Here is a 24,682-nt window from a genome sequence, read left to right as displayed (position 1 = left end):
GACTCCCGATAATGGAGAACGCATCATTAATGTGCAATTGGAACACTGGCGTACTTGATCACGTCCCTACCTTGGCTCATCTACTCCGATTATTTTTACCAGGGGTGTGAAACATACGACCCATGGGCCAAAACCAGCCCGCTGAATGGTCCATTTCCACCCATGGGATGACTTTGTAAGGGGTAAAAATTACAGAGAAGACATTCACTGCAAATTTCAAATAATTTCTAGACCATGACAAGTTGTTTTGATCATAAAGTAAAATACTAGATGGTTCAGCTCCAGACAGCTGTGACTGAATATTTTGTTCCTTTGTAGATAAACTGTGATCTGGCAGTTGCAATGCAGATAGGCAGGATACTGTTGAAATTGAACTTGATTTTCTGAAGAAATTTCAGGATAATCATTCCTTAAATGTGAACATTTTCAGAATGTGTTTATTTGAACTAAAACAAAGGGGAAAAGTTGGAGTTGTGGTTATTTATAGGTTATTATGCTGTGATTTTACTGGTGTGCCCCCCTTGAGATCAAGAAAAATCGTGAAAAACAACAAAATGGAATCAGATAAAATAACACAACCCTGCATATTCACGTTTTAATATAAAAAACAACTTTGTAGCTCTACGAAAACCACTCATCAGTGAGGCTAATCAGAATAAAAGGCTTCAGTTTGCTCAGTAGCATAAAGATTGGACTCTGGACCAATGAAAGAAGGTCATGTGGTCTGATGAGTCCAGATTTACCCTGTTCCAAAGTGATGGGGGCATCAGGGTAAGAAGAGAGGCCGATGAAGTGATGCCCTCATCATGGCCAGTTTCTACCAGCCTGTGGGGGTTAGGGTTATGATCTGGGGTTGGTCAGGTTCAGCAACGTTATGTTCCCACAGAATGAGGTCAGCTGGTACCTGAAGATACTGAATGACCAGGTCTTTCCATCAGTGGAGTTCTTTTTTCCCCTGATGACACGGACATGTTCCAAGATGATGATGCCAGGATCCATGGGGTCACATTGAGAATGAGTGGATCAGGGAGCAGGAGATGGATTGTCCTCCACAGAGTCCAGACCTCAGCCCCACTGAGAATCTTTGGGATGTTCTGGAGAAGACTTTGTCCGACTCTCCCATCATCAATACAAGATCTTGGTAGAAAATGAATGCATCTCTGGACAGAAATAAATGCTGTGACATTTCAGAAGCTTATGGAAATGATGCCACAGCGAACGTGTTGTTCTCAGAGCTGAAGACAGTCCAATGAAATATTACAGTGCAACTGTTTTGGGGACAGGGAGTGTACATTGATGAATATATTTTGGAAACAAAAGGGAAAGAAGGGAGATGCATAAAATCAAACACCAGAAAGAGAAATCCTGCCAGAGGCTGATTGAATCATTTCTTTACCACAAAGTCATTTCACAGCAATTTTGAGTCATTTTTAAGTTTTTGGACTAATTTTGGACCAGTTTCAAGTAATTTCAATTTGGACAGGTTTTGTCATTCTGAACAAATTTTGAGTAATTTTGAACCATTACCAATTCTTTGGACCAATTTTTTTGTCATTTTGGACAAATATTCAGTCACTTGAAAATTCTTTGTCATTGTGGACAAATTTGAATCATTTTGGGCAAATTTTAAGTAATTTTGAACCATTTTTTCCACACGATAAGCCGCTTCATTGCCAAAATCTAATCACTTGGTCTTTGCAGCTGTCCTGTTCATATTTGTGTGATTGTTTGATAGCTGTTGGAGCCACTTCAATCAGCAGCCACTGAGTGGTGCTGTGACCTAGATACCTGTTTATTTAAAGGCCACACTAATTGACACAGGTGTGACGCATACGGGAGGTCTATGGTTTTTGAGCGTGGCCTGGACCATTGGGAAGACATGGGTCTTTGTTGATACTGATGAACTCCAGACGGTAAATGAATTGATTTGCTATATCCCTTCATAATTATTCAGACCCCTTTAAATTTTTCACTCTTTGTTACATTGCAGCCATTTGCTAAAATCAAAAAAGTTCATTTTATTTCTCATTAATGTACACTCAGCACCCTATCTTGACAGAAAATAACAGAAATGTAGAAATTTTTGCAAATTTATTAAAAAAGAAAAACTGAAATATCACACAGTCATAAGTATTCAGACCCTTTGCTCAGTATTGAGTAGAAGCACCCTTTTGAGCTAGTACAGCCATGAGTCTTCTTGGGAATGATGCAACAAGCTTTTCACACCTGGATTTGGGGATCCTCTGCCATTCTTCCTTGCAGATCCTCTCCAGTTCTGTCAGGTTGGATGGTGAACGTTGGTGGACAGCCATTTTCAGATCTCTCCAGAGATGCTCAATTGGGTTTAGGTCAGGGCTCTGGCTGGGCCAGTCAAGAATGGTCACAGAGTTGTTCCGAAGCCACTCCTTTGTTATTTTAGCTGTGTGCTTAGGGTCATTGTCTTGTTGGAAGGTGAACCTTCGGCCCAGTCTGAGGTCCAGAGCACTCTGGAAGAGGTTTTCTTCCAGGATATCTCTGTACTTGACCGCATTCATCTTTCCTTCAATTGCAACCAGTCATCCTGTCCCTGCAGCTGAAAAACACCCCCATAGCATGATGCTGCCACCACCATGTTTCACTGTTGGGATGGTATTGGGCAGGTGATGAGCAGTGCCTGGTTTTCTCCACACATACCGCTTAGAATTAACGCCAGAAAGTTCAATCTTGGTCTCATCAGACCAGAGAATCTTATTTCTCATAGTCTGGGAGTCCTTCATCTGTTTTTTGGCAAACTCTATGTGGGCTTTCATATGTCTTGCACTGAGGAGAGGCTTCCGTCGGGCCACTCTGCCATAAAGGCCTGACTGGTGGAGGGCTGCAGTGATAGTTGACTTTGTGGAACTTTCTCCCATCTCCCTGCTGCATCTCTGGAGCTCAGCCACGGTGATCTTTGGGTTCTTCTTTACCTCTCTCACCAAGGCTCTTCTCCCACGATTGCTCAGTTTGGCTGGACGGCCAGGTCTAGGAAGAGTTCTGGTCGTCCCAAACTTCTTCCATTTAAGGATTATGGAGGCCACTGTGCTCTTAGGAACCTTGAATGCTGCAGAAATTCTTTTGTAACCTTGACCAGATCTGTGCCTTGCCACAATTCTGTCTCTGAGCTCCTTGGGCAGTTCCTTCGACCTCATGATTCTCATTTGCTCTGACATGCACTGTGAGCTGTAAGGTCTTATATAGACAGGTGTGTGCCTTTCCTAATCAAGTCCAATCAGTTTAATTAAACACAGCTGGACTCCAATGAAGAAGTAGAACCATCTCAAGGAGGATCAGAAGAAATGGACTGCAGGTGAGTTAAATATGAGTGTCACAGTAAAGGGTCTGAATACTTATGACCGTGTGATAATTCAGTTTTTCTTTTTTAATAAATTTGCAAAAATTTCTACATTTCTGTTTTTTTTCTGTCAAGATAGGGTGCTGAGTGTACATTAATGAGAAATAAAATGAACTTTTTTGATTTTAGCAAATGGCTGCAATGAAACAAAGAGTGAAAAATTTAAAGGGGTCTGAATACTTTCCGTACCCACTGTATATATGTATATATATATATATATATATATATATATATATATATATATATATATATATATATATATATATATATATATATATGGATCCATATTTCTACTAAAACACAGTCTTTGGTCGACATTTAATAAATAACACCAGATATCTTGACTTGAAACTTGTTCGACATAGATCATAATTGTCCAAAATAACTATGGATCTGTCCAAGATTTGTAGAAATTGCATAAAAATAGTTGAAATTTGACATAAATGAATTGAAACGTCAAAATTAGCCCCAAAATATTCAAAATTAGTTAAAACCCTGTTCAAAATGATTCAGAACGACCTGAAAACTGGTCAGAATCACTTAAGTTGTCTAAAATGACAATATTGAATAATTATTGGTCTTGGAAAATGAAACAATGTCCAAATTGTTTAATTGGGGTTGGTATAGTGGGAAAAAAGAAAAAACACATCTAGCTATCTTTAAAAAAAATAACTGGATTAATTGGAGTAATAGGCTGTGATTAATCATAAATTTAAAATACTATTATTGTATTTTTGGGCAAAATGCTTGACATACTACTTGGAGGGATCAGATTTCTAAACTTTATGAAAACATCTCAGCTTCGTCCCTAATTTTGACTTTCAATTTGCAGAGTACAAAACATCTCAAGTAGTGTTTAGTATAGCCGCAGCATGATGAACTTCAGAATTAAGTAACAGAACAGTTAATGTCTGCTACAAAGGGAATCTACACAGCTTGGCTGTTAAATGTTTGTAATGTAACATCTGAGCTAAAGGAACACTCCAGTGAATAAGCCTATGAAACTGAATGCCATAATGCTTGGAAGAGACTAACTGAACAGTCCATTTTTACACTCTTTGTTGAATAATGTCACTCAAATCAGTGTTAACTTGTGGGACGTGACTTCAGTCAAATGGTTCATGAAGTTTACTTTTCTTTTAACCAGTTGCTCAAGCAGACAAGCTTATTGACCTTTTCAGATATCAGTGCTGACCTCGTCTTCTGCACAGTGTGTGCTGCCAAAGAAAACAGTCTCACGTGGCACTGGTGAAGCAGGTGTAGACAAGTACCTTTGTGCAATATGGGCCAGCTTTCCATGGGCACCTGTGTGAGCTGGACATGTTTCTATGCTGACACTAAACTTAGATATGATTGGCTGCAGACGGTTGTTGTTTTGTGTCTATTTGTGGTGGTTTCGTCTCCACATACTACAGATATTTAACTATTTCCATGTTGCCTCTTATAGTTTTGTGTCCCATTTGTGTTGTTTTGTCATGTTTTATAGCGTTCTGTGTCTTGTTTTAGTCATTTTGTGTCAAAGTTGGTCACTTTCTGTCTCATTTCTAGCAATTTGTCTTGTTTAATTTTTCGGTTCTTTGTCTTGATTTTTTTAAATTTTGGATTGTTTTGTGTCTGTTTTTTGGTCTTATCTGTCTCTCTGTGAGGGTTTTGTGTCCACATACTGTAGATGTTTAATTTAGCTTTCTGTTGTTTTTTGTTTTTGTTTGGGGAACTTCCAAATCATTTATTCAAATGTGTGTTGATCTAAAGTTTAAGGTTAGATCCTGGAACTGCAGAGGGCTACAAAAACAAAAAAGCCAGACAAGTTATGAAAAGGATTAAAACAGTAGGTGTGTAGATACATCCATGGATGCACTGGGACACATCATCAGTGATGTTTCCTGAAATCATTGGGTGTTTCGGGTCTCTCAACATCAGACACCTTCCTTCAGGCGACCCAGCTGGGGCTGATCAAACCCCGAATTGGGTCCCAGCAGCATTGGCCCACTTCTCGGACCTCTTGATTCAGATCCACCTGGAGGCTCTCTCTGCAGCCTCTATGGTGAATTTGATGGCTCTCTTTTTCACAGCTCCTGTGATGCCAAGCAGGGTGTAGGTCTTGCAGAGGGAGCGGGCTGCAAAGTCTCGACATCCCACATCTACTGGCTCACAGGGGGCTTTCCAGCTTCTCCTCCAGCATTCCTCGGTGAGCTTGTGGTATTTGAGCCGCTTACACTCATTGGCCTCTTCCATGCGGTCCTCCCAGGGAACTGTTAGTTCCAGTAAGAGGACTTGCTTGGAGAAGGCAGATGTCAGCACCAGGTCTGGTCTCAAGGAGGTTGGTGTTTTATGATCTGGGAACTTGAGCTGCCTGTCCAAGTCAACTCACAGTTCCCAGTCTGTGGCCGATGAGAGAAGGCAACCTGTAGGTGTTGGCTGTAATCGTGGCTTCTGTCCAACTTTCACGAAAGGTATTATCCGTGGGCTGCGGATGTGTTTGTTTTTGGCCACTGCAGTGGAGATGATCTCGGCCACTGTCAACACTTTAACACCTGGTTGTGACCCTAGCAGTAGCAGCCTTTGCCACAGGCTGCTGGGCAGCTACTCAGGATGTGTTCCAGCGTACCCCTTCCTGAACAGAGAGAACACATTGGAAGATCAGGCTTTCCCCAGACGTGCAGGTTAGCTGGACTAGGTAGCACATCATATTCAGCTTGGACGATGAACTTTATACGCCGTGGCTCTGCCTTGCAGATGTCATTCCAGGTCAGCTTCCTCTCTAGCGCTCCTTCCCACCACATTTAGGGCCCCTGCTGCCGCAATCCAGATGCCCGCTGCTCACCATCCTGCTAGTCCTCAACGCCTGCCCACACCTCCTCCAGTACAAGAGGGTTTCTGTCCTTGCTTTGGGCCAAGTCGCACCGTGGTTTTGGAATGGCTCCCAGCCCTGCTCGCCCACTGTGCCCAAAGTGCCTTGTGCCTTAGCTGGGACTTGGCCAGCTCCAGCCCCTCTTGAACTTGGATCTTCCTGCCAGACCTCACCACGATGCCCGCTAATGCAACTCTGGTATCACGAGTCCCGATAGGCTAACGCCTCTCTTGTGTGGAAAACCCTGAATTCCTCCTCCAGGCTGCTGAAAGGAAGCTAGAGTTTGTTTCGGTCAAAAGTCAACAGGTGTCCTTGGGAAAGGGGGGGGTGGGGGGTGGGGGGGTGGGGGGGGGGGGGGCGGCGATTCACCCTGATGGCTTCCAATCTGCGACTCAAATCAACAGTCACACCAAGCAAATTGTTCATCTTACGATTGAGTTCGTCATACCGAGCATCGGTAGCCGTGAGCCGATCGTTTGCATAGACCAGCAGTGTTTAGCCGTCGTTTCTGTCTGCGGTCTTCCTGATTTTCCAGAAGCTCAGGCCAGTGAACAAGCCAATTATCAGCAGGTCTGTCATCATAAATCCAAATATATGAACATCTTCCACGGATAGGGGTGCCAGGCACATGATCCACTTCCCCCAGGCGTCCATCACGTAACCGGAGGTGAAACTCCCATCCGGGCAGGTAGGCTCCCCGAGGCCTGTGCTCTTTGTGGCGACAATCTTGTCAATCGTGTTGAGAGACCAGTTAATCAATTCCATTATCGGCATTTCGAAGGTTCAGTGCCAAGCGATCGCTCCAAGTCAGACAGACGAGATGAGACAAAAAGTGCAGCAAGCAGAAGACATGAGGGTAGGGAGGAACAGAGATAGATACGGAGCGAGGAAAAGTGCGACCGCCTCCTACGAGAGCTGAGAGCAATAGGCAGACATTATGGCAAGCAACTGGACTTTAGATCCACGGAATGACAAAAGAACAGGAATGGACCAAGCACATCCGAGAAGCAGAGATATATTTCATAATCTAATGTTTGGTGGGCAGATAATACCAATGGGGAAAAATATTCATGTTACTTCAATAGGTACCATTATATTCCAGCATAGATTTCTGGTTTCAGCTCCACTCAGGTGTAAATTAAAGAATGTTCCCCATGATGCCATTCTCCTGTCAGTCCACGCTGCAAACTCTTTAGTCTATTATGATCCCAAACTGACTAGTGATATTCCCAAATGGAGATTTAAAACAAAATAGATGGTGAATAAAGCTTTATTACTTTCCGAGATGAACAGATTAAATACTATGAATGAAGCAAGGAACGTGAAAAACCACAGCTAATATTTTTTAAACAATATATCAGATGCCCTATGTGGACAAAGTCATGATTACAGTTTTTTTCTTTAAAAAAAAAAAAAAAAAAAGTACTACTCTTGACGCGTGGTGACACATATTTCATATGCCTTTGGTCCCAGACTGACTCCAAACAGGTAGTCCACTGAAGGCTTCACCCCAGCAGGCATGGAGAAGGTGAAGTTCTGCATGAAGGAGGTGAACAACAGGAAAAGCTCGATCCTGGCCAGATTCTCCCCGAGACACTGACGCTTCCCTGAGACAGGAAAAAGAATGAATGTTTTACTGACTTTACTGGATGAGAGTGTAGTGCACGTTAATACAACAGTTTTTAAAGGAATGTCAGTTAATTAAAAACAAAATAACTTCCACCACCGTGCTTCACATCATGATGCTGCCACCACCATGCTTCATGGTGTTATGTGCAGTGTTTGGTATCTGTCAAACATAGTATCCATAACCATAAATTCCAAAATTTTAATTTGGTGCTTTTTCTTTACTGCCTGTCAGTTGACCATTCTTGAAGAATTATTCCTTGTAATTGACAATAAGAACTTCCGAATCCAGGCCTTTTTCCTTTGGTTTCCTCTGGTTCATTCTGGAATCATCCTCTCAACAAGACCCCTAAGTAACAATGCATGTTGGGATGGGTCCCTGAATAAACTGGTAATGATACCAACAGAACGTCTGACTGTGTTGCTCCTTACCAACAGAGAAAGGGATGAAAGCTTCTGGTTTCACAAATTTGCCCTCCTTGTTCAGAAAGTGTCCTGGGTTGAAGGTGAAGGGCGTCTCCCACTCATCCTCACTGAACAGCACAGAGGTCAGATTGGGAATTATTGTAACTCCCTGTTGACAGGAATCATAATGAACATTCATAAATATGTACACTGGCATGTGAGCACTGCATTGGTGTTTTGCTGAAGTGGTTTGAGAGATGACCTGTGGGATGGTGTAGCCTCCCAGCTGGACGTCTCTGTTGGTGGAACGTGGAATACTAAGAGGAATTATATTGCCTATTCTCTGGATCTCGTGGATAACAGCATCAGTGTAGGGCAGGTTTACACGGTCCTCCATGGACGGCTGTCTGGTCTGTCCGATCACCCTGTCAATCTCAGCCTGGACCTTCTCTGTGGATCAATCATTGCACAAAATATTTAGCCGCAAGTTTGTTTCAGTGTCACCATCAGTGTCAACTGGCCTGTTAGCGATCTCCAATGATTCCAATGTTCAGCATGTTATGAAAACTTTCAAGGGGTTTAAATACTTCCTATAAGCCCTGTAAGGTATGTTTTACTGCTAGATGTCAATCAGTCATTGGAAAACATATGATGCATACACTACCGTTCAAAGGTTTGGGGTCACTTAGAGATGTCCTTATTTTTGAAAGAAAAGCATTTTTTCCAGTGAAGATAACATTAAATGAATGATAAATGCACTGTATATATTGTTAATGTTGTAAATGACAATTCTAGCTGGAAACGGCTGATTTTTAATGGAATATCTCCATAGAGGTACAGAGGAACATTTCCAGCAACCATCACTCCTGTGTTCTAATGCTACATTGTGTTAGCTAATGGTGTTGAAAGGCTCATTGATGATTAGAAAACCCTTGTGCAGTTATGTTGGCACATGGAGAAAAGTGGAAGTTTTACTGGAAAACATGGAATTGTCTGGGTGACCCCAGACTTTTCAATGGTAACGTACATTGATGAGTATAACTTGGAAACACGGATATTTACACTGTTAAAATTTAATCCACACATTTGTTTTAAAGACCTGTCTGTGCTCTCACCCTGGATCTCTGGATATTTGGTCATGTAGAGGAACGCCCAGCGCATGGTGGTGGTTGTGGTCTCTGATCCAGCCAGAAACAAGTCCCAGACACAGATAATCAGGTTTTCCTCATCTAAAGTGCTGTCAGCTTTCGCCTTGAAAATAAAATTGAAAAGTTAAAACTTGCAAAACAAATCAAGAAAATCAGTGTTACTACAGTCACGTCCATCATCTGTACACTGTTTAATCCTCATTGGGGAGTGAGGCCACAGTGCTAATCACTGAGCCACTGTTCAGCCCTCTCATAAATCAATATTTTAACGTCTCAAGTTTGAGTTTAACTTTCAGTGAGATCTAAAAACCTTTTAATTGGTACTGGAGAGCTGTTAACATTTAGAAGGCTGTAAGGTAGAGGAAACAGAAAAAGGTGACACTATTTACCAATCATAAGTCAGTAGTTCTGCCACAGTAAAATATTATTCCAGTAAAACAAACAATAGATAATTCTGATGTAGATGCACAAAAAGCAGATATAATGTTTACAAGAGCTTCCTAAAGAGCACAGCATCTGTAATAGAGCTCTGTATGTAATGTCAGTCACCTTCTGGATCTCCTTCAGGTAGCAGTCGATGAAGTCTCTCTGCTCCGACGGATCCCAGGTCTGTTTGTGCTCATTCACCTCTTCACGGACAAAGTCATGCACCTTCCTCCAGATCTGTCTGCCCGTCTGATGTGGGCCTGGCAAATGTCTCATGAGCACAGTGAACGAGTTGTAGAGCTGCACAGAGGAGGAGGATGGGACAATAAAGTTATCAGAAAACAACTGAAGAACAACGGTCAAACCTCACTTCAACAGCAGCAGACATGTGGACACACCTACTGAAGAAGGACTAAATGATGTTTTACTTTATACACTGGAGATCAACACAAAAGACATACAAACAAATAAACAATACATATGGAACAAGAAAGGCATTCAGAGCGCAGTACTCCGCCAAGGCTGCTCAGTCATTGTATCAATTCTGATGGATGAAGTACTGAAAAAAAGTTGTGGCAGAAATCACGGCAACATAGAATGTGGCCATTTAATCAATTTTGAGCAAATTTTAAATAATTTTGTATTTTGTACATGCTCACTCTGCCCGACTCCAGCTATACTCAAACACATCTTAGTGGGCTGCAAGACCAGCCTTGCTCAAGGCTGTTACACCTGGCGGCACAACCAGGTGCTGAAGTGTCTGGCACTAGTGCTGGAGACGCAGCGCATTTAGACTGTCACCTGGCTGCTTGGACCATCGACTACCTCACCAACAGACCACAGTACGTGAGGCTTCAGGACTGTGTGTCTGATGTGGTAGTCAGCAGCATGGGGGCCCCACAGGGGACAGTGCTCTCCCCCTTTCTCTTCACCCTGTACACATCGGACTTCCACTACAACTCTGGGAGCTGTCACCTCCAGAAGTTCTCCGATGATACAGCCATTGTTGGGTGCGTATCTGAAGGGGACGAGCGGGAGTACAGGATGGTCATCTCTGACTTTGTGGACTGGTGTGAGCGAAACCATCTGCAGCTCAACGCCAGTAAGACGAAAGAGATGATCGTGGACTTCCGCAGGAGGAGGACACCCCGGACTGCACCGGTGAACATCCAGGGTTTGGACATTGACATGGTGGACACATACAAATACCTGGGTGTTCACCTCAACAATAAACTGGACTGGACACACAATACAGAGGTCCTGTACAAGAAGGGCCAAAGTCGTCTCCACCTGCTGAGGAGACTGAGGTCCTTTGGAGTGTGCAGGACTCTGCTTAGGACATTCTACGACTCTGTGGTAGCGTCTGCTATCTTCTATGCAGTGGTCTGCTGGGGAGCAGGGAGCACTGAAAGGGACAGAAAGAGACTAAACAGACTGGTCAGGAGGGCTGGTTCTGTCCTGGACTGTTCCCTGGACTCCATAGAGGAGGTGGGTGAGAGGAGGATGTTGTCAAAGCTCACATCCATCATGGACAATCCCTCTCACCCACTGCATGACACTGTGGGGTCTTTAAGCAGCTCCTTCAGCAGCAGACTGAGACATCCACCCTGCAAGAAGGAACGCTATCGCAGGTCCTTCATCCCATCTGCTATAAGACTTTACAACATCAGCATCACTGGCTGATGTTAACATAAACTGGACTATATCATTACCACCCCAAACCATAAAATTTGCACAGACATTCTTACACTGCACATCTTTGCACTTTTAAACTTTATTTTTATTTTTTCTGTTAAAAATTTTGCCACCCTTGTATATATTGTAAATAAAACTGCTGTAACAATGTAAATTTCCCCTGGAGTGGGGAGAAATAAAGAACTTTATCTTATCTTATCTTATCTTATCATGAGTGTTAATGCCCTTCCACCCACGTTGACCCGATGGCAAGAAACAACATTTGTCCAGGAGGGTGAGGGTCCTCTTTGGCTTACAATTGGAGGATGCTGGTAGACCTGGACCAAAAGCTCTACTTCCCACCTGAGATTGCATCCACCAACCTGCAACCAGATCTAGTGCTATGGTCAGCTTCCCTTAGGCATGTCTACATCATCGAGCCCACAGTGCCCTGGGAGCTCAGTAGAGGAGACCTATGAGTGCAAGAAGCTGAGGTATACGGAGCTTGAAGCTGATACAAAACAGCGAGGCTGGAAGGTGGGTGTCTGACCAGTCAAAGTAGACTGCAGAGGATCCGTAGCCACCTCGACATCCAGGCTTCTCTGGGAGATGGGAGTACGTGGGAAGGCTCACTGGCAGGCGATCAAGGACGTCTCCAGAGCCGCTGAGAAGGGAAGTCAGTGACTGTGGATGAAGAGAAAGGACTCCATCTGGGCATTCGAGTAGACGGCATCCAGGGGGTGAACCTGGGATGCTGGGATTCACTGCTGAACCCTCTGGAGGTGTCGTTGGCCTATCAGCAATACACTGATGAAGGAGCGCACTCACTTGACAACCCAGAGGATGCCCTCACTCACTGGACCATCCCACAGAGTCTTAGGTGTCTCATGTATGCAAGAAGGGATATATACCAAAAACAAACAAAAACTTTTCTAAAAAGCAATTCCAATATATACATGTAAACAACCATATAAATATACATATATAAATATGTATATATAAATATATACACACACAAATATATATAAATATATATATAAATATGTATATATAAATATATACCCACACACACACCTGTAAACGTACACATCCTCACATATTTATTTTACAGTGAAGATGTGGCATCAGTATTGCACGTGCAGTGAAAAAAAAGTAGCAGCAGTTATGTATTCACAGTGTCCACGGGTGCCCAGAAGGGTTATTTTGAGTTCAAGAGTCTGATGGCTTGGGGGATAAAACTGTTCCAGAACCTGGCTGTTCTCATTCTGATGCTGCAGAACCTCCTCCCAGAGAGGAGCAGGAGAACAGTCCATGGTGGGGGTGAGTGGAGTCTTTGATAAGGTTGCAGGCTCTGCTGAGACAGCACTTGTGTCCAACATCCTGGATGGATGGAAGAGAGGTTCTGATGATGTTCTCTGCCATCCTCACCACCCTCTGCAGCAACTTCCTATCTGAGGCCCTGGAGCTGCCAAACCAGATGGAGATGCAGCTGGTCAGCAGCTCTCTATGGTGCCTCTGTAGAAGGTGGTCAGGACGGGAGGAGACAGCTGTGCTCTCTTCATCTGTTGCAGGAAGTGCAGACGTTGCTGAGCCTGTTTGACCAGAGATGATGTGTGTAATGACCAGACCAGACTGTCCATGATGTGCACCCCCAGAAATCTGGTGCTGCTGACCACCTCCGCAGCTTTATTGTCAATGATGAGAGGTGAATGGCTGGGCTGCTTCCTCCTGAAGTCGATGATCAACTCCTTGGTCTTCTCGACGTTCAGGAGCAGATTGTTCACGCTGCACCAGTCCACCAGTCGCTTCACCTCCTCTCTGTAGGTCAGATCGTTATTGTCCCGAATGAGACCCACTACTGTTGTGTCATCCCCATACTTTATGATGTGAGAAGGATTAAACCAAACAGAGCACCAAGACCTGACTGACCTGACTTACATAATTTGGGGCAAATTTGAAACCATTTTCGACGAATTTTAAGTAATTTTGAACCACTTTTAGTCAAATCCATGAATCCAAGCTATAAGCTGCATCACTGCCAAAATCTAATGATTTGGTCCTCATGTCATTTCTGACCTTTCCTGAAAATTTCATCCAAATCCATTAATTCGTTTTTGAGTAATGCTGCTAACAGTTGGACAGACAAATGTACACCCATCATCCCATAACTCTGCCACGTTCCTTGGCGGAGTTGTAATGAAGTGATGAGAGAAGCATTAACAATCTAACACAAAATATTGAAAAATTGCAGTACCAGAGCCCAAAAGGAGGCTTGAATCTGGAATGCATCGTTAAACATCCCCAACAGCTCCTGGAACTTCTCATCACTGTACTCAAAGCGACGACCAAAAACCAGGAAGCTGATGACGTTGGAGACGGCGTTGTTGGTGGCGAGTTGTGGATTGAACGGCTTACCTTCACAAGTGAAAAGAAAACTAAACGTTAGTCGAGCATCTGCTCACCATAAATATGTCACTGTGTCTTAATTACATACCTTTAAAACTTCTGAACTCTTCTGCACAGTGTCTAAATTCATCCAGGATGACGGGCTCCAGGGACTTCTTTCCAAATCCAAAATATCTGAGGGTTGAAAGTGCAAATCGCCTTTGCTCCCTCCATTTGGGTCCGTTATTAAAAAGAACACCTGATCGGAAAATACACAGTTTGAAGCAGACTTCTCAGATATTTACAAAAGAACAATCTATTATGGACTTTGTAACAGCAAAGAACCAAACAGAATGACTTGACAAATCCTCAATCTGTTTCCTTTATTTTAGAAATCTACAACAATTACAAAGAAAGGAGGACGAAGTCCAAAAAATGTGACACACATATTGTGTCAGTACCTGGAAGATATAAGGATCATTCAAAAACCTTCTCTCTTTCTGTTTTCTGCTCCATATTCATCAATAATAGGTAATAAATTGACTCAGCTTCCACATCAATGGTAGCATTTTTATTCCATGTTCTCTGTGTTGTTTGCTAACCCTACTCTAATCCATGCTAATGTGATCTTTTTCTCAGCAGTAGAAGCTAGATATTTAGCTGCTGTTACTGCTGACCAAGAGGACAAACTGACTGATGGAAAACAGTCCAAAGAATTAGTCTGATCCTGATAATATGAGCTGGAGGGAGACATTCAATCAAGGCTGACAATGGGATGAAAAGATGGAAAATAGAAGAGAGGACATAGCTTTGCTCTACACATTCTATAGGAACACTGTTGGATGATGGAGACAACAAAAACAAAACAAGAGACATGAGACACAAAACGACAACAGGTTATGCCAACATGTTGTGGGACACACGAATAATTATTATTTAAAATATCATGATTTTAAAAAATGTTTTCCCAAACGTACAAGAGACATGAATGAAAAAAATATTACCAAAAAAAGAGAATTAAATTTCATTTTAACGGTTTTATTTGAGATCCAATTTGGTTATCAGCTGAGTGGGACAAGAGAAAAATGGCATTTTAGGGGGAACTCCAGACTTATTTAGTATTTTTAAAAAAAATTTCAGACATTCTTTTCTCCAATTTTTTTTTTTTTTTTTTTTTTTTTTTTGATTTGGTCTCAGGAAAAGAATGCGGGCACTGTACAGGTCCGTCGTGGTAAAGAGGGAGCTGAGCCGAAAGGCGAAGCTCTCAATTTACCAGTCGATCTACGTTCCTACCCTCACCTATGGTCACGAGCTTTGGGTAGTGACCAAAAGAACAAGATCGCGGGTACAAGCGGCTGAAATGAGTTTCCTCCGCAGGGTGGCTGGGCTCTCCCTTAGAGATAGGGTGAGAAGCTCGGCCATCCGGGAGGATCTCAGAGTAGAGCCGCTGCTCCTCCGCGTAGAGAGGAGCCAGATGAGGTGGCTCGGGCATCTAATTAGGATGCCCCCCGGACGCCTCCCTGGTGAGGTGTTTAGGGCACGTCCCACCGGGAGGAGGCCCCGGGGAAGACCCAGGACACACTGGAGAGACTATGTCTCCCAGCTGGCCTGGGAACACTTTGGGGTCCCCCGGGAGGAGCTAGATGATGTGGCCGGGGAGAGGGAGGTCTGAGCTTCCCTCCTAAAGCTGCTGCCCCCGCGACCCGACCCGGACCAGCGGTAGAAGATGGATGGATGGATGGATGGATGGATGGATGCTCTCAGGACAAGAACATTTACACAACTACTGTGTGTTTTAGTATTTTGTATGTGGATTATTGGAAATTTGTTGGATGGGATGTAAAATGGAATGACCCTCATGGTACTGTTAGTTTGCCTGTCTCAGTGGTCGATGTGCACGTACACCCTAGTAGTATAGCGTAAATGTAGTATTAGAGGTTAAATGTAGTGTTAGAGGGTAAATGTAGTGTTAGAGGGTAAATGTAGTACTAGAGGGTAAATGTAGTGTTAGAGGGTAAATGTTGTATTAGAGGGTAAATGTAGTATTAGAGAGTAAATGTAGTATTAGAGGATAAATGTAGTGTTAGAGGGTAAATGTAGTGTTAGAGGGTAAATGTAGTATTACAGGGTAAATGTAGTGTTAGAGGGTAAATGTAGTATTAGAGGGTAAATGTAGTGTTAGAGGGTAAATATAGTATTAGAAGGTAAATGTAGTATTAGAGGGTAAATGTAGTGTTAGAGGGTAAATGTAGTATTAGAGGATAAATGTAGTGTTAGAGGGTAAATGTAGTATTACAGGATAAATGTAGTGTTAGAGGGTAAATGTAGTGTTAGAGGGTAAATGTTGTATTAGAGGGTAAATGTAGTATTAGAGAGTAAATGTAGTATTAGAGGATAAATGTAGTGTTAGAGGGTAAATGTAGTATTAGAGGGTAAATGTAGTGTTAGAGGGTAAATATAGTATTAGAGGGTAAATGTAGTATTAGAGGATAAATGTAGTGTTAGAGGGTAAATGTAGTATTAGAGGGTAAATATAGTATTAGAAGGTAAATGTAGTATTAGAGGGTAAATGTAGTGTTAGAGGGTAAATGTAGTATTAGAGGATAAATGTAGTGTTAGAGGGTAAATGTAGTGTTAGAGGGTAAATATAGTATTAGAGGGTAAATGTAGTATTAGAAGGTAAATGTGGTGTTAAAGGTCTGTCAAAGAACTTTGTGAAACCCTTGTTTTTATATGAATGCAGCTGTTAAAGTTAGTATAAACATACGTCATATTCTGAGCCATTTTGGATTTCAGTTTCCTGTGTATTTAGTTCTGCAACGACCCTTTACAGATTCATGTTCAGGCTAAAAGGAAAATTGCAAATTTGAAAAAACAAACAAACAAAACATAGTACATATTAGGAACAAAATAAAGGTGTATCCTTCCACAATGCATCTACAAGACTGACAAGTTAGAAGAGGCTTCCAGCTGGAAATACCCAGGATTTGTTGATCCGTGTGTCTGTTCAGTCCTCTTACCTCGTCCAGCTGATATGTCCTGCACCATAGGAAGATCTGGTCGGTGTGCCACGCTGTCCCCCTTCGTTATCAGAGCTTCTTTCAGAGCCTCAAACCTGTTCAACACAACCAGCCACTTGTTGCCCATCCGTACGCTGAACACATTCCCGTACTTTCCAGCTAGTTGGGGGAGGATTTAGGAAAGAAAGGAGACGCATAAAATCAAACACCAGAAAGAGAAATCCTGCCAGAGGTTGATTGAATCATTTCTTTACCACAAAGTCATTTCACAGCAATTTTGAGTCATTTTTAAATTTTTAAATTAATTTTGGACCAGTTTCAAATAATTTCAATTTGGACAGGTTTTGTCATTCTGAACAAATTTTGTGTAATTTTGAACCATTACCAATTCTTTGGACCAATTTTTTTTGTCATTTTGGACAAATATTCAGTCATTTGAAAATTCTTTGTTATTGTGGACAAATCTGAATCATTTTGGGCAAATTTTAAGTAATTTTGAACCATTTTTTCCACACGATAAGCTGCTTCATTGCCAAAATCTAATCACTTGGTCTTTGCAGCTGTCCTGTTCATATTTGTGTGATTGTTTGATAGCTGTTGGAGCCACTTCAATCAGCAGCCACTGAGTGGTGCTGTGACCTAGATACCTGTTTATTTAAAGGCCACACTAATTGACACAGGTGTGACGCATACGGGAGGTCTATGGTTTTTGAGCGTGGCCTGGACCATTGGGAAGACATGGGTCTTTGTTGATACTGATGAACTCCAGATGGTAAATGAATTGATTTGCTATATCCCTTCATAATTATCAATGTGGACAATTACTTTTTGTAAATATAGACTCTATTGGTATTACTTTTTACCACAATGGAGTACAAGAGCATGTCAGCAGCCAGAAGCCACGCGTTCTTTAACGGAACCAAAGTGTGCTTCAACAATACCTTAGTGAAAACCATATGGATCCTGGTGTGGTCCAGAGAGATCATGCTGCCTACGATTGGAAGAGTCCACGGTCCTGGAGGGAAGCCGGCTGGCCGACGGAACTTCACAAAGTCTGCAGCAATGATGAAGACTACTGTGAAGAGCAGCAGGCTTTTGAAATCCCAGCCGATACAGGATCCGATGAGAGAAAAGACTGAATCCATCCTTCAAACACGTCCTGTCCAACTGAAGACTGACTTCCTGATGTCTCCTGTGGAACAGAGGACTGATGCTGTGCTGCTAGGAGGTAATAACCACTCCTTTATATGACTCTCAGCATCCCAACCACTGATTCCACTGGACTCTGACCTCTACATACAAACAAACAAGTTATTCAGTGACTCTGAATAGAAGAAATCTAGCAATCAGTCTCAGCAGTTGATTGTATGATGTGACTAGTTTAAAGGCCAATCTAAACAAGATGAATAGCCAAAATTCAACAGACCGAAAACAACAACAAATGACAATACTAAATAATTTTTGGTCTTACAAAATTAAAGAAATTCCAAATTGTTTTACTGATGATGGTATAGTGTGTCCATGAAGTTCTTGTCAGTGTGTGTGTGTGTCTCTCTCTGTGTGTATATATATATATATATATATATATATATATATATATATATATATATATATATATATATATATATATATATATATATATATATATATATATACACACACATATACACACATATACACACATACTCTTTTGTCGACATTTCACCAACTTTTGAGGCTCTAACATCAGTAGAATCTGATGTGTGATAAATATGACCAGATATCTTGACTTGAAACTTGTTTGATATGGATCAAAACTGTCCAAAATAACTGTGGACCCATCCAAAATTTGTGGAAATTGCAGAAAAATAGTCTTAATTTGACCAAAATGACTTGAAACATGTCCAAGTTAGCCCATAACATCCAAAATTAGTTAAAAGCCTGTTCAAAGTGACTCAGAATGACCTGAAAACTGGTCAGAATCACTTACATTATCTGAAATGACAGTATTTAATAATTTTTGGAAAATGGACAAAGTCCAAATTGTTTAATTGGGGGTGGTATAGTGTTGACCCCGTTCAATTCCTTGTCCTTCCATTGTCATACATTGTAACATTGTATTCCAGTGTCTGACATCTAGTCAGCATCTCAACCATTGACAGGGTGCTGAAAAGACACCAAATGAATATGAAGCAGTTGTACACTGCTCCATTTGAAAGAAATGGTGAAAGACTGAAGGAGCTGCACTGTCAGTATTTACAGGTAAAACATGTACAGAGATCCTCTTCCTACGTCAGAGTTCCATTCCTACAGGTTAATGTAAGTCGATTTTCACCCCAAGTCGGAACTCCTGTGAAAATGTTAACGTCCCTGTTCGGGCACCACCTGTGGAATCCTAAGGCCAGTAACCTCCTAAATCAATCAACTAAATTAATTAACTATCAGAGGATTACTGGACCAGCTCTCCATCTAACGGGTCCGGTTCCCGTAGCCCATATGGGTCAACCCAGATGAGATCTGAGGAACGTTTTTAAGCTGGTAAGCGAGAAAATTGGCCTAGCTTCTAACTGCCTCCATCCAGACGCCTATCCTGCTTCCTCTGATAACTAACTCAACTGAGTAGCCACTTTCCAATGGTCAAATTAATTACCAGTCACGTCTGTTAACGGCAGCTTTTCTCTCATCGGATTCTGCACTTGGTAAGTTGCTAGGTTTAAGTTTAGAGGTTAAGGAATGGATAACCCCAAGGATAAGTTTAAAAAAGGCCACCCTCGGCCCCAACGACTAGGTAATCTGACAGAACCAGTTTTAGATGTAATGCACACAGTAACCTGACTTTTTACAAACTGAGAAGATATATGTGATTAATTCATTATCATGATAAAAATAAATAGGATTTCCAATCTGTTAACTTTAATTGCAGGATAAATGTTTTATTATAATTTCAGCAAGGGCGTAGCATAAGCTCCTAAATCACAACACTCAATTAAACATTAATTTCTATAACAATCCTCTAATATGACCCCTAACTGGAACTATGCTTTTATCTAAGAAGAGCAATAATCACCCAAATTATGTAATTTGGAGGGGGAGAGCAGACGGTGTGATCAGAACCTGCTGCTCACCTGAAGACCGATGCCCCGCTGGGCTCTGCTCCAGGGAGGAGGTGGAGAGAGAGTTCAGTCCAGATTTAGATCTGCTTGTATCCTTTACGTTGTTTGGCCCAATAAAAACTTTGTTAATCCATTCTGGTGTTAATCCTTTGGAAATAGTAGAGTTCAGTTATATTCCTTCAGTCAGCGTTATTTTTAGATCACAGTCTTTCGTAATCCTCAAACAGTGCAGAAAGAGCACTCCTTCAGTCCATAATTCCAATAGAACAGATATTCCTTTGCAGATCATGTTGAATCCCCCGTCCGAGTTACGTGGTAAAATCCCCTTTGCTCAGAGCATTTCTACCCTGGCTTGCAACGAGTGACCACCTCGCAACGACTCCCAACTCGTGTCTCGATCCAGTGCAATTTATACAACAACTGAACCTGTTGCATATGCAAGAACTGCACCCTTAATTAACATACGTGATGACAGCATCCATCCCCCTCCTCATTCGTGCACTGCTTCCATCCACTGACCTCATGGCCTCTGAGTGCTCTGGAGGAACTAAAACCATCTATTCTGGACTGTTCCACCAGCTCCCCCCCAACTCATCCTAAGACCCCTCCATGTTTGAGGAACTGAAACTAACTGTTTGGACTGTTTGGACCCTTCCACTCAGTCTCACTTCTCTATTAATGTATTTGTTCCATCTGCAGCTCAGAGCAGGCCTCCGGTCAGGAAACAGATGTCAGACTCACAAAAATCCCTGAAGTCTATTTCGAGGTTAATAACCTTTACTGTGAACACTTGACCCCAGTTCACCTTAGCTCTTGACTTCTCACTTCATTACTAAGTTAAAAACCTTAGTTTAACAGTAATCAAGACTCTTTCTAAAACATCTCAGTTTCATAGTAATCAAAACTCTTAAAAGCATTTCCATTCAATAAAGCATTAGTTCCTCATATTTGTCATATCAAAAACATCAGTTTCCCTGGTAACCAAAACATCACTTTTCACAGTGAGTTGCTGTTCTGACTTAGTTACTTCTTAAACAAAGATTATAAAAATAGGTATTTGTGTTAGCTTTAACACATTTATTAGGTTATCGCATGAATCAGTTATAAATCACAGGTTATAATATCACAATGTTCCCTTATTTAGCTGTTATTCTGCCAGAGTCTCCCCCTTGTGGCTGATTCTGGGATCTCATACCTCCATGTTTCTCAACACTCCCTACTATGAGATCACAGTCAGCCCTTATAAATGACTGATTCTGGGATCCCATATCTCCGTGCTTCACAACAAAACCAAGCCATTATGTGTGTCACAATATTGATCAGTTTTTCATAGTCATGAAAACCAATGACTTTCATGCATGTACAAGTCATTTTACAGGAAGATAAAAGATTTTGTTGCCCCGTTTTTACAACTTGATGTAATAATGCTGATGTTCATCAGGGTTTTGCCCTGTTCCGAGCATGTTATTCTGGGGGTCTGCGTCAGGAACATGGGTGTTCCAGCAGGACAATGACCCAAAACATACCTCACATAGCACCAAGAAATGGTTGGAGACAAAGCGCTGGAGAGTTCTGAAGTGGCCAGCAATGAGTCCGGATCTAAATCCCATTGAACACCTATGGAGAGATCTCAAAACTGCTGTTGCAAGAAGGAACCCTTCAAATCTGAGAGACTTGGAGCAGTTTGTAAAAGAAAAATTCCATTTGAGAGGTGTAAGAAGCTTGTTAATGGTTATAAGAAGCGATTGGTTTCAGTTACTTCTTCCAAAAGGTGTGCAACCAAATATTAAGTTGAGGGTGTCAACAATTTAGTCTGATCCATTTTTTGAAATTTATGTAAAATTATTTCAATTTTGTCTTTTTTCTTCTGCTTTTTTGTGTTTTTCCAATGCACATCAAGGAAATAAACACGCATATACCAAAAACATTTGTAATTGCAACAATTTCAGGGAGTAGTTGTGCATTTTCTGGAAAAATTCGAAGGGTGCCAATACTTTCGTCTATGACTGTACAACCGACAAATTCAAACAAAGCAGTCTTGTAGCACTGTGTGACGACATATTCGTCCACTAAGCTCGCCAACTACTTCCATGTAATCGGTTCCGACATAACGACGAAATGCCATAGGTCGAGGACGTCGTAAACCGAGGACCCCCTGTATGCATGCAGTAACTGTACGTCACATAAACCCTACAACATCGTATAGTGGTATACAGTACAGTAAGTGTGACCTTTACACATTTGCTCTGGCTGTAGGAAAGAAGATGCAATGTGTGCTGTACACATTTGATGTAACTGTATCTTGTGCAAAATGAAAATGCTTGTAATTCATAAAACTCATGTTGTGTCTGCTGGATATAGTGCATAATGGAACTGGAAGCAGGCGAACCACCACACACCTTCATCTACATGGATGAGGCTGGCTTCACCCTAACGAAACGCAGAAGGTGTGGCGGAAATATCATCGGCCACAGAGCTACAGTTGATGTACCAGGCCAACGGGGCGGGAACATAACTCGTCACCTTTCTAGACACTCTCTACAGGGATCTCATCCCTGAACAAGAAGAGGAGTCAGATTGGAGATGACTTGCCAAAGTTCGTGATAGTTTTGGACAACGTCAGTTTCCATCTCTCCAACATCATCAGGCAACAGGATGCTGATGGAGTTCCTCTCACCCTACTCCCCATTCCTTAACCCCATTGAGGATTTTTTCTCAACATGGAGATGGGAAGTACATGATCTCCAGCCACTCACAGACCAGAAGATATTCACTGCAATGTGAATGAGAATTTGTGGCCCAGCAGACAGGAACATCAGGAGGTGTAGGAGGACTGCACTGGAATTCCTACAGCACTGCATGTACAGTTTTCCCTGAGGAGATTGTTCTATGTTCACATTTCTACTTTAGTTTTTTTTTTCTTTGTGCTATGTAGTGCCATCTTTTCCTTTCTGTATCACAATAATGTGGTCTGTCACCAAATTAGAGTACAAACAGTGAAAGTGTAAATGTGAATCTTGTCCAGTCTCCTGCGATCAATCTCCCACATAAACTAAGGTGGAACTTACAGTTCACAATAACTGTCATCAAAACTTTAGCCATAGTTTCCATCAGAACCTCCTCCAAAGAACACTGTTATAATGACAACATGACTCAGCAGTTTGACTGTCTGATCCACACACAGTGACACAATGACTCGTCATTCTGATGGCACTGACATGTTCATTGACACACCGTCAAACGTCCAAAACGAGTTGATGTAGAGGAAAAACTACAACTTTCCCGACTGGAAACGATGGTTGAAGACTTTTCTCAACAGAAAAAAAGTCTTGTTCATTGATTTCTGCTCTTGCAACCTACAGAGTGAACTCTAAAACCTGCAGTTCCTCAAAGGGAAAGGGAAAGCTAATGGAAACAGCAAAGTTCAATTTATTCTCAGTTGGTTTTGTCAATAAAGACTTGAAGAGGTTCATGAGAAACACACCAAATATTTAACTCTTTTCATCTCCGGACAAAATCAAATGTGTCCGAAAAAAAGTTGATATGAAGGAAAAACAACAACATTCCAGATTGGAAATGATTGAAGACATTTCTCAACAGAAAAACGTTTGTACTCTTGCAACCTACAGGGAAAAACTCTAAAATCTGCAGTTCCTCGAACGTCCACTCGAGGCTCCAAAAGCAAATCAATCCCCATAGAGGTCCATGTTAAAACATCCAACTTTACGGCAGAAATAAACCAGTTCACAGGCTGGAATTAAAAAGGATTTTGATCTCTTTACCTCATTTCTTTGTTCATAACAACTGTGCAGTAGGTGAATTTTGATAAAATCCAACGATTTAAATTGGATGAAGTTCTATAATTCTGCAGAACTAAGGATGTGGCTGCTTTAAGTGACTCACTTTCCATGTATTTGCTCATTTAGACACGTTTGGTGCATTTATATCCATGTTTGTGACACTTTTGTAAATCTTTTTTATCAATAAGCTATGTCTTGTGACTCGCATTAGAAACAAGCTAAAGCTGCTGAGAGCTCACAGAAAAGTGAGAAAATCAAGTTAGTAAGGTTCATCTTCATAAATATTCTTAATCTTAGCCTTATACCATTTTGATTATGTTCAAAAAACAACACTGAAGGGTTATAATATTAAATTAATAAGGCAAATCTCTGTAGGATCTCAGCCTTTTAATGTAATAGAGTCCAGTAAAGTATTTTATAATTTCTATAGGATTTTAGTGCTTAATATAGAAATAACTCACCATAAATAACACTGTAGAGTCTTTGAACCAACATTTAAACTTGCTAGCTTAATTCATAGCACCAATTATATGTATATTTTGAATTTTGAACTAAACTGAAAACTAGTTAAATGTTTTAAATAAGCTGTAGAAATAATGATGACTTCATTCCTATAGACAGGTGTGTTCCTTCTTCCTAATCATGTCCAACTAACTCAGTTAAGCGCAGATATTTTAATACTTTATAAAGAAATAACTCACTGTAAATAACAGCGTAGGGTCTTAACCCCAATATTTAAATTCATAACATCAATTACATTCTTTTTCCCCCCAAACTCTAACTGGAAACCACTCGTTTACCAACGCTGCGAATCATATTCAGCTATTAATCATATTATCTTACCTAAAAACATGACTAGACTTTCACAGAATGTTTCTGGACCCA

The 24,682-nt window shown here is 41.5% G+C and overlaps 1 protein-coding gene and 1 pseudogene across 1 annotated transcript; both read right to left on the bottom strand.

Moving 5' to 3' along the window:
• Positions 1–5,286: 5,286 nt before the first annotated feature.
• On the bottom strand, positions 5,287–6,667 carry LOC111571230 (uncharacterized; annotated as a pseudogene).
• Positions 6,668–7,567: 900 nt separating this feature from the next.
• LOC111571231 (cytochrome P450 2J2-like) lies at positions 7,568–18,134 on the bottom strand. Its single transcript, XM_055014598.1, has 9 exons — positions 17,847–18,134; positions 16,906–17,064; positions 13,995–14,144; positions 13,755–13,915; positions 9,950–10,126; positions 9,368–9,503; positions 8,515–8,702; positions 8,280–8,421; positions 7,568–7,828 (listed from the first exon to the last, which is right to left on the bottom strand). Exons 2-9 carry the CDS (start codon positions 17,030–17,032, stop codon positions 7,647–7,649), a joined length of 1,263 nt encoding a protein of 420 aa, XP_054870573.1. The 5' UTR covers positions 17,033–17,064; positions 17,847–18,134; the 3' UTR covers positions 7,568–7,646.
• Between the last annotated feature and the right edge of the window lie 6,548 nt (positions 18,135–24,682).

This window comes from Amphiprion ocellaris, chromosome 10, assembly GCF_022539595.1.
Source record: "Amphiprion ocellaris isolate individual 3 ecotype Okinawa chromosome 10, ASM2253959v1, whole genome shotgun sequence".
Taxonomy (NCBI): Eukaryota; Metazoa; Chordata; class Actinopteri; family Pomacentridae; genus Amphiprion; species Amphiprion ocellaris.
This window is presented reverse-complemented; position numbering and strand designations above follow the sequence as displayed.

What these genes read in the sequence shown, in the direction of transcription:
- LOC111571231 (XM_055014598.1), bottom strand. Translation starts at nt 17,032, where the DNA reads ATGGGCAACAAGTGGCTGGTTGTGTTGAACAGGTTTGAGGCTCTGAAA. An exon ending in ACCTGAAGGAGATCCAGAAG is followed by an intron (nt 9,504 to 9,949) that starts GTGACTGACATT and finishes TTTATTTTCAAG; the next exon opens with GCGAAAGCTGACAGCACTTT. An exon ending in GAGGCTACACCATCCCACAG is followed by an intron (nt 8,422 to 8,514) that starts GTCATCTCTCAA and finishes TCCTGTCAACAG; the next exon opens with GGAGTTACAATAATTCCCAA.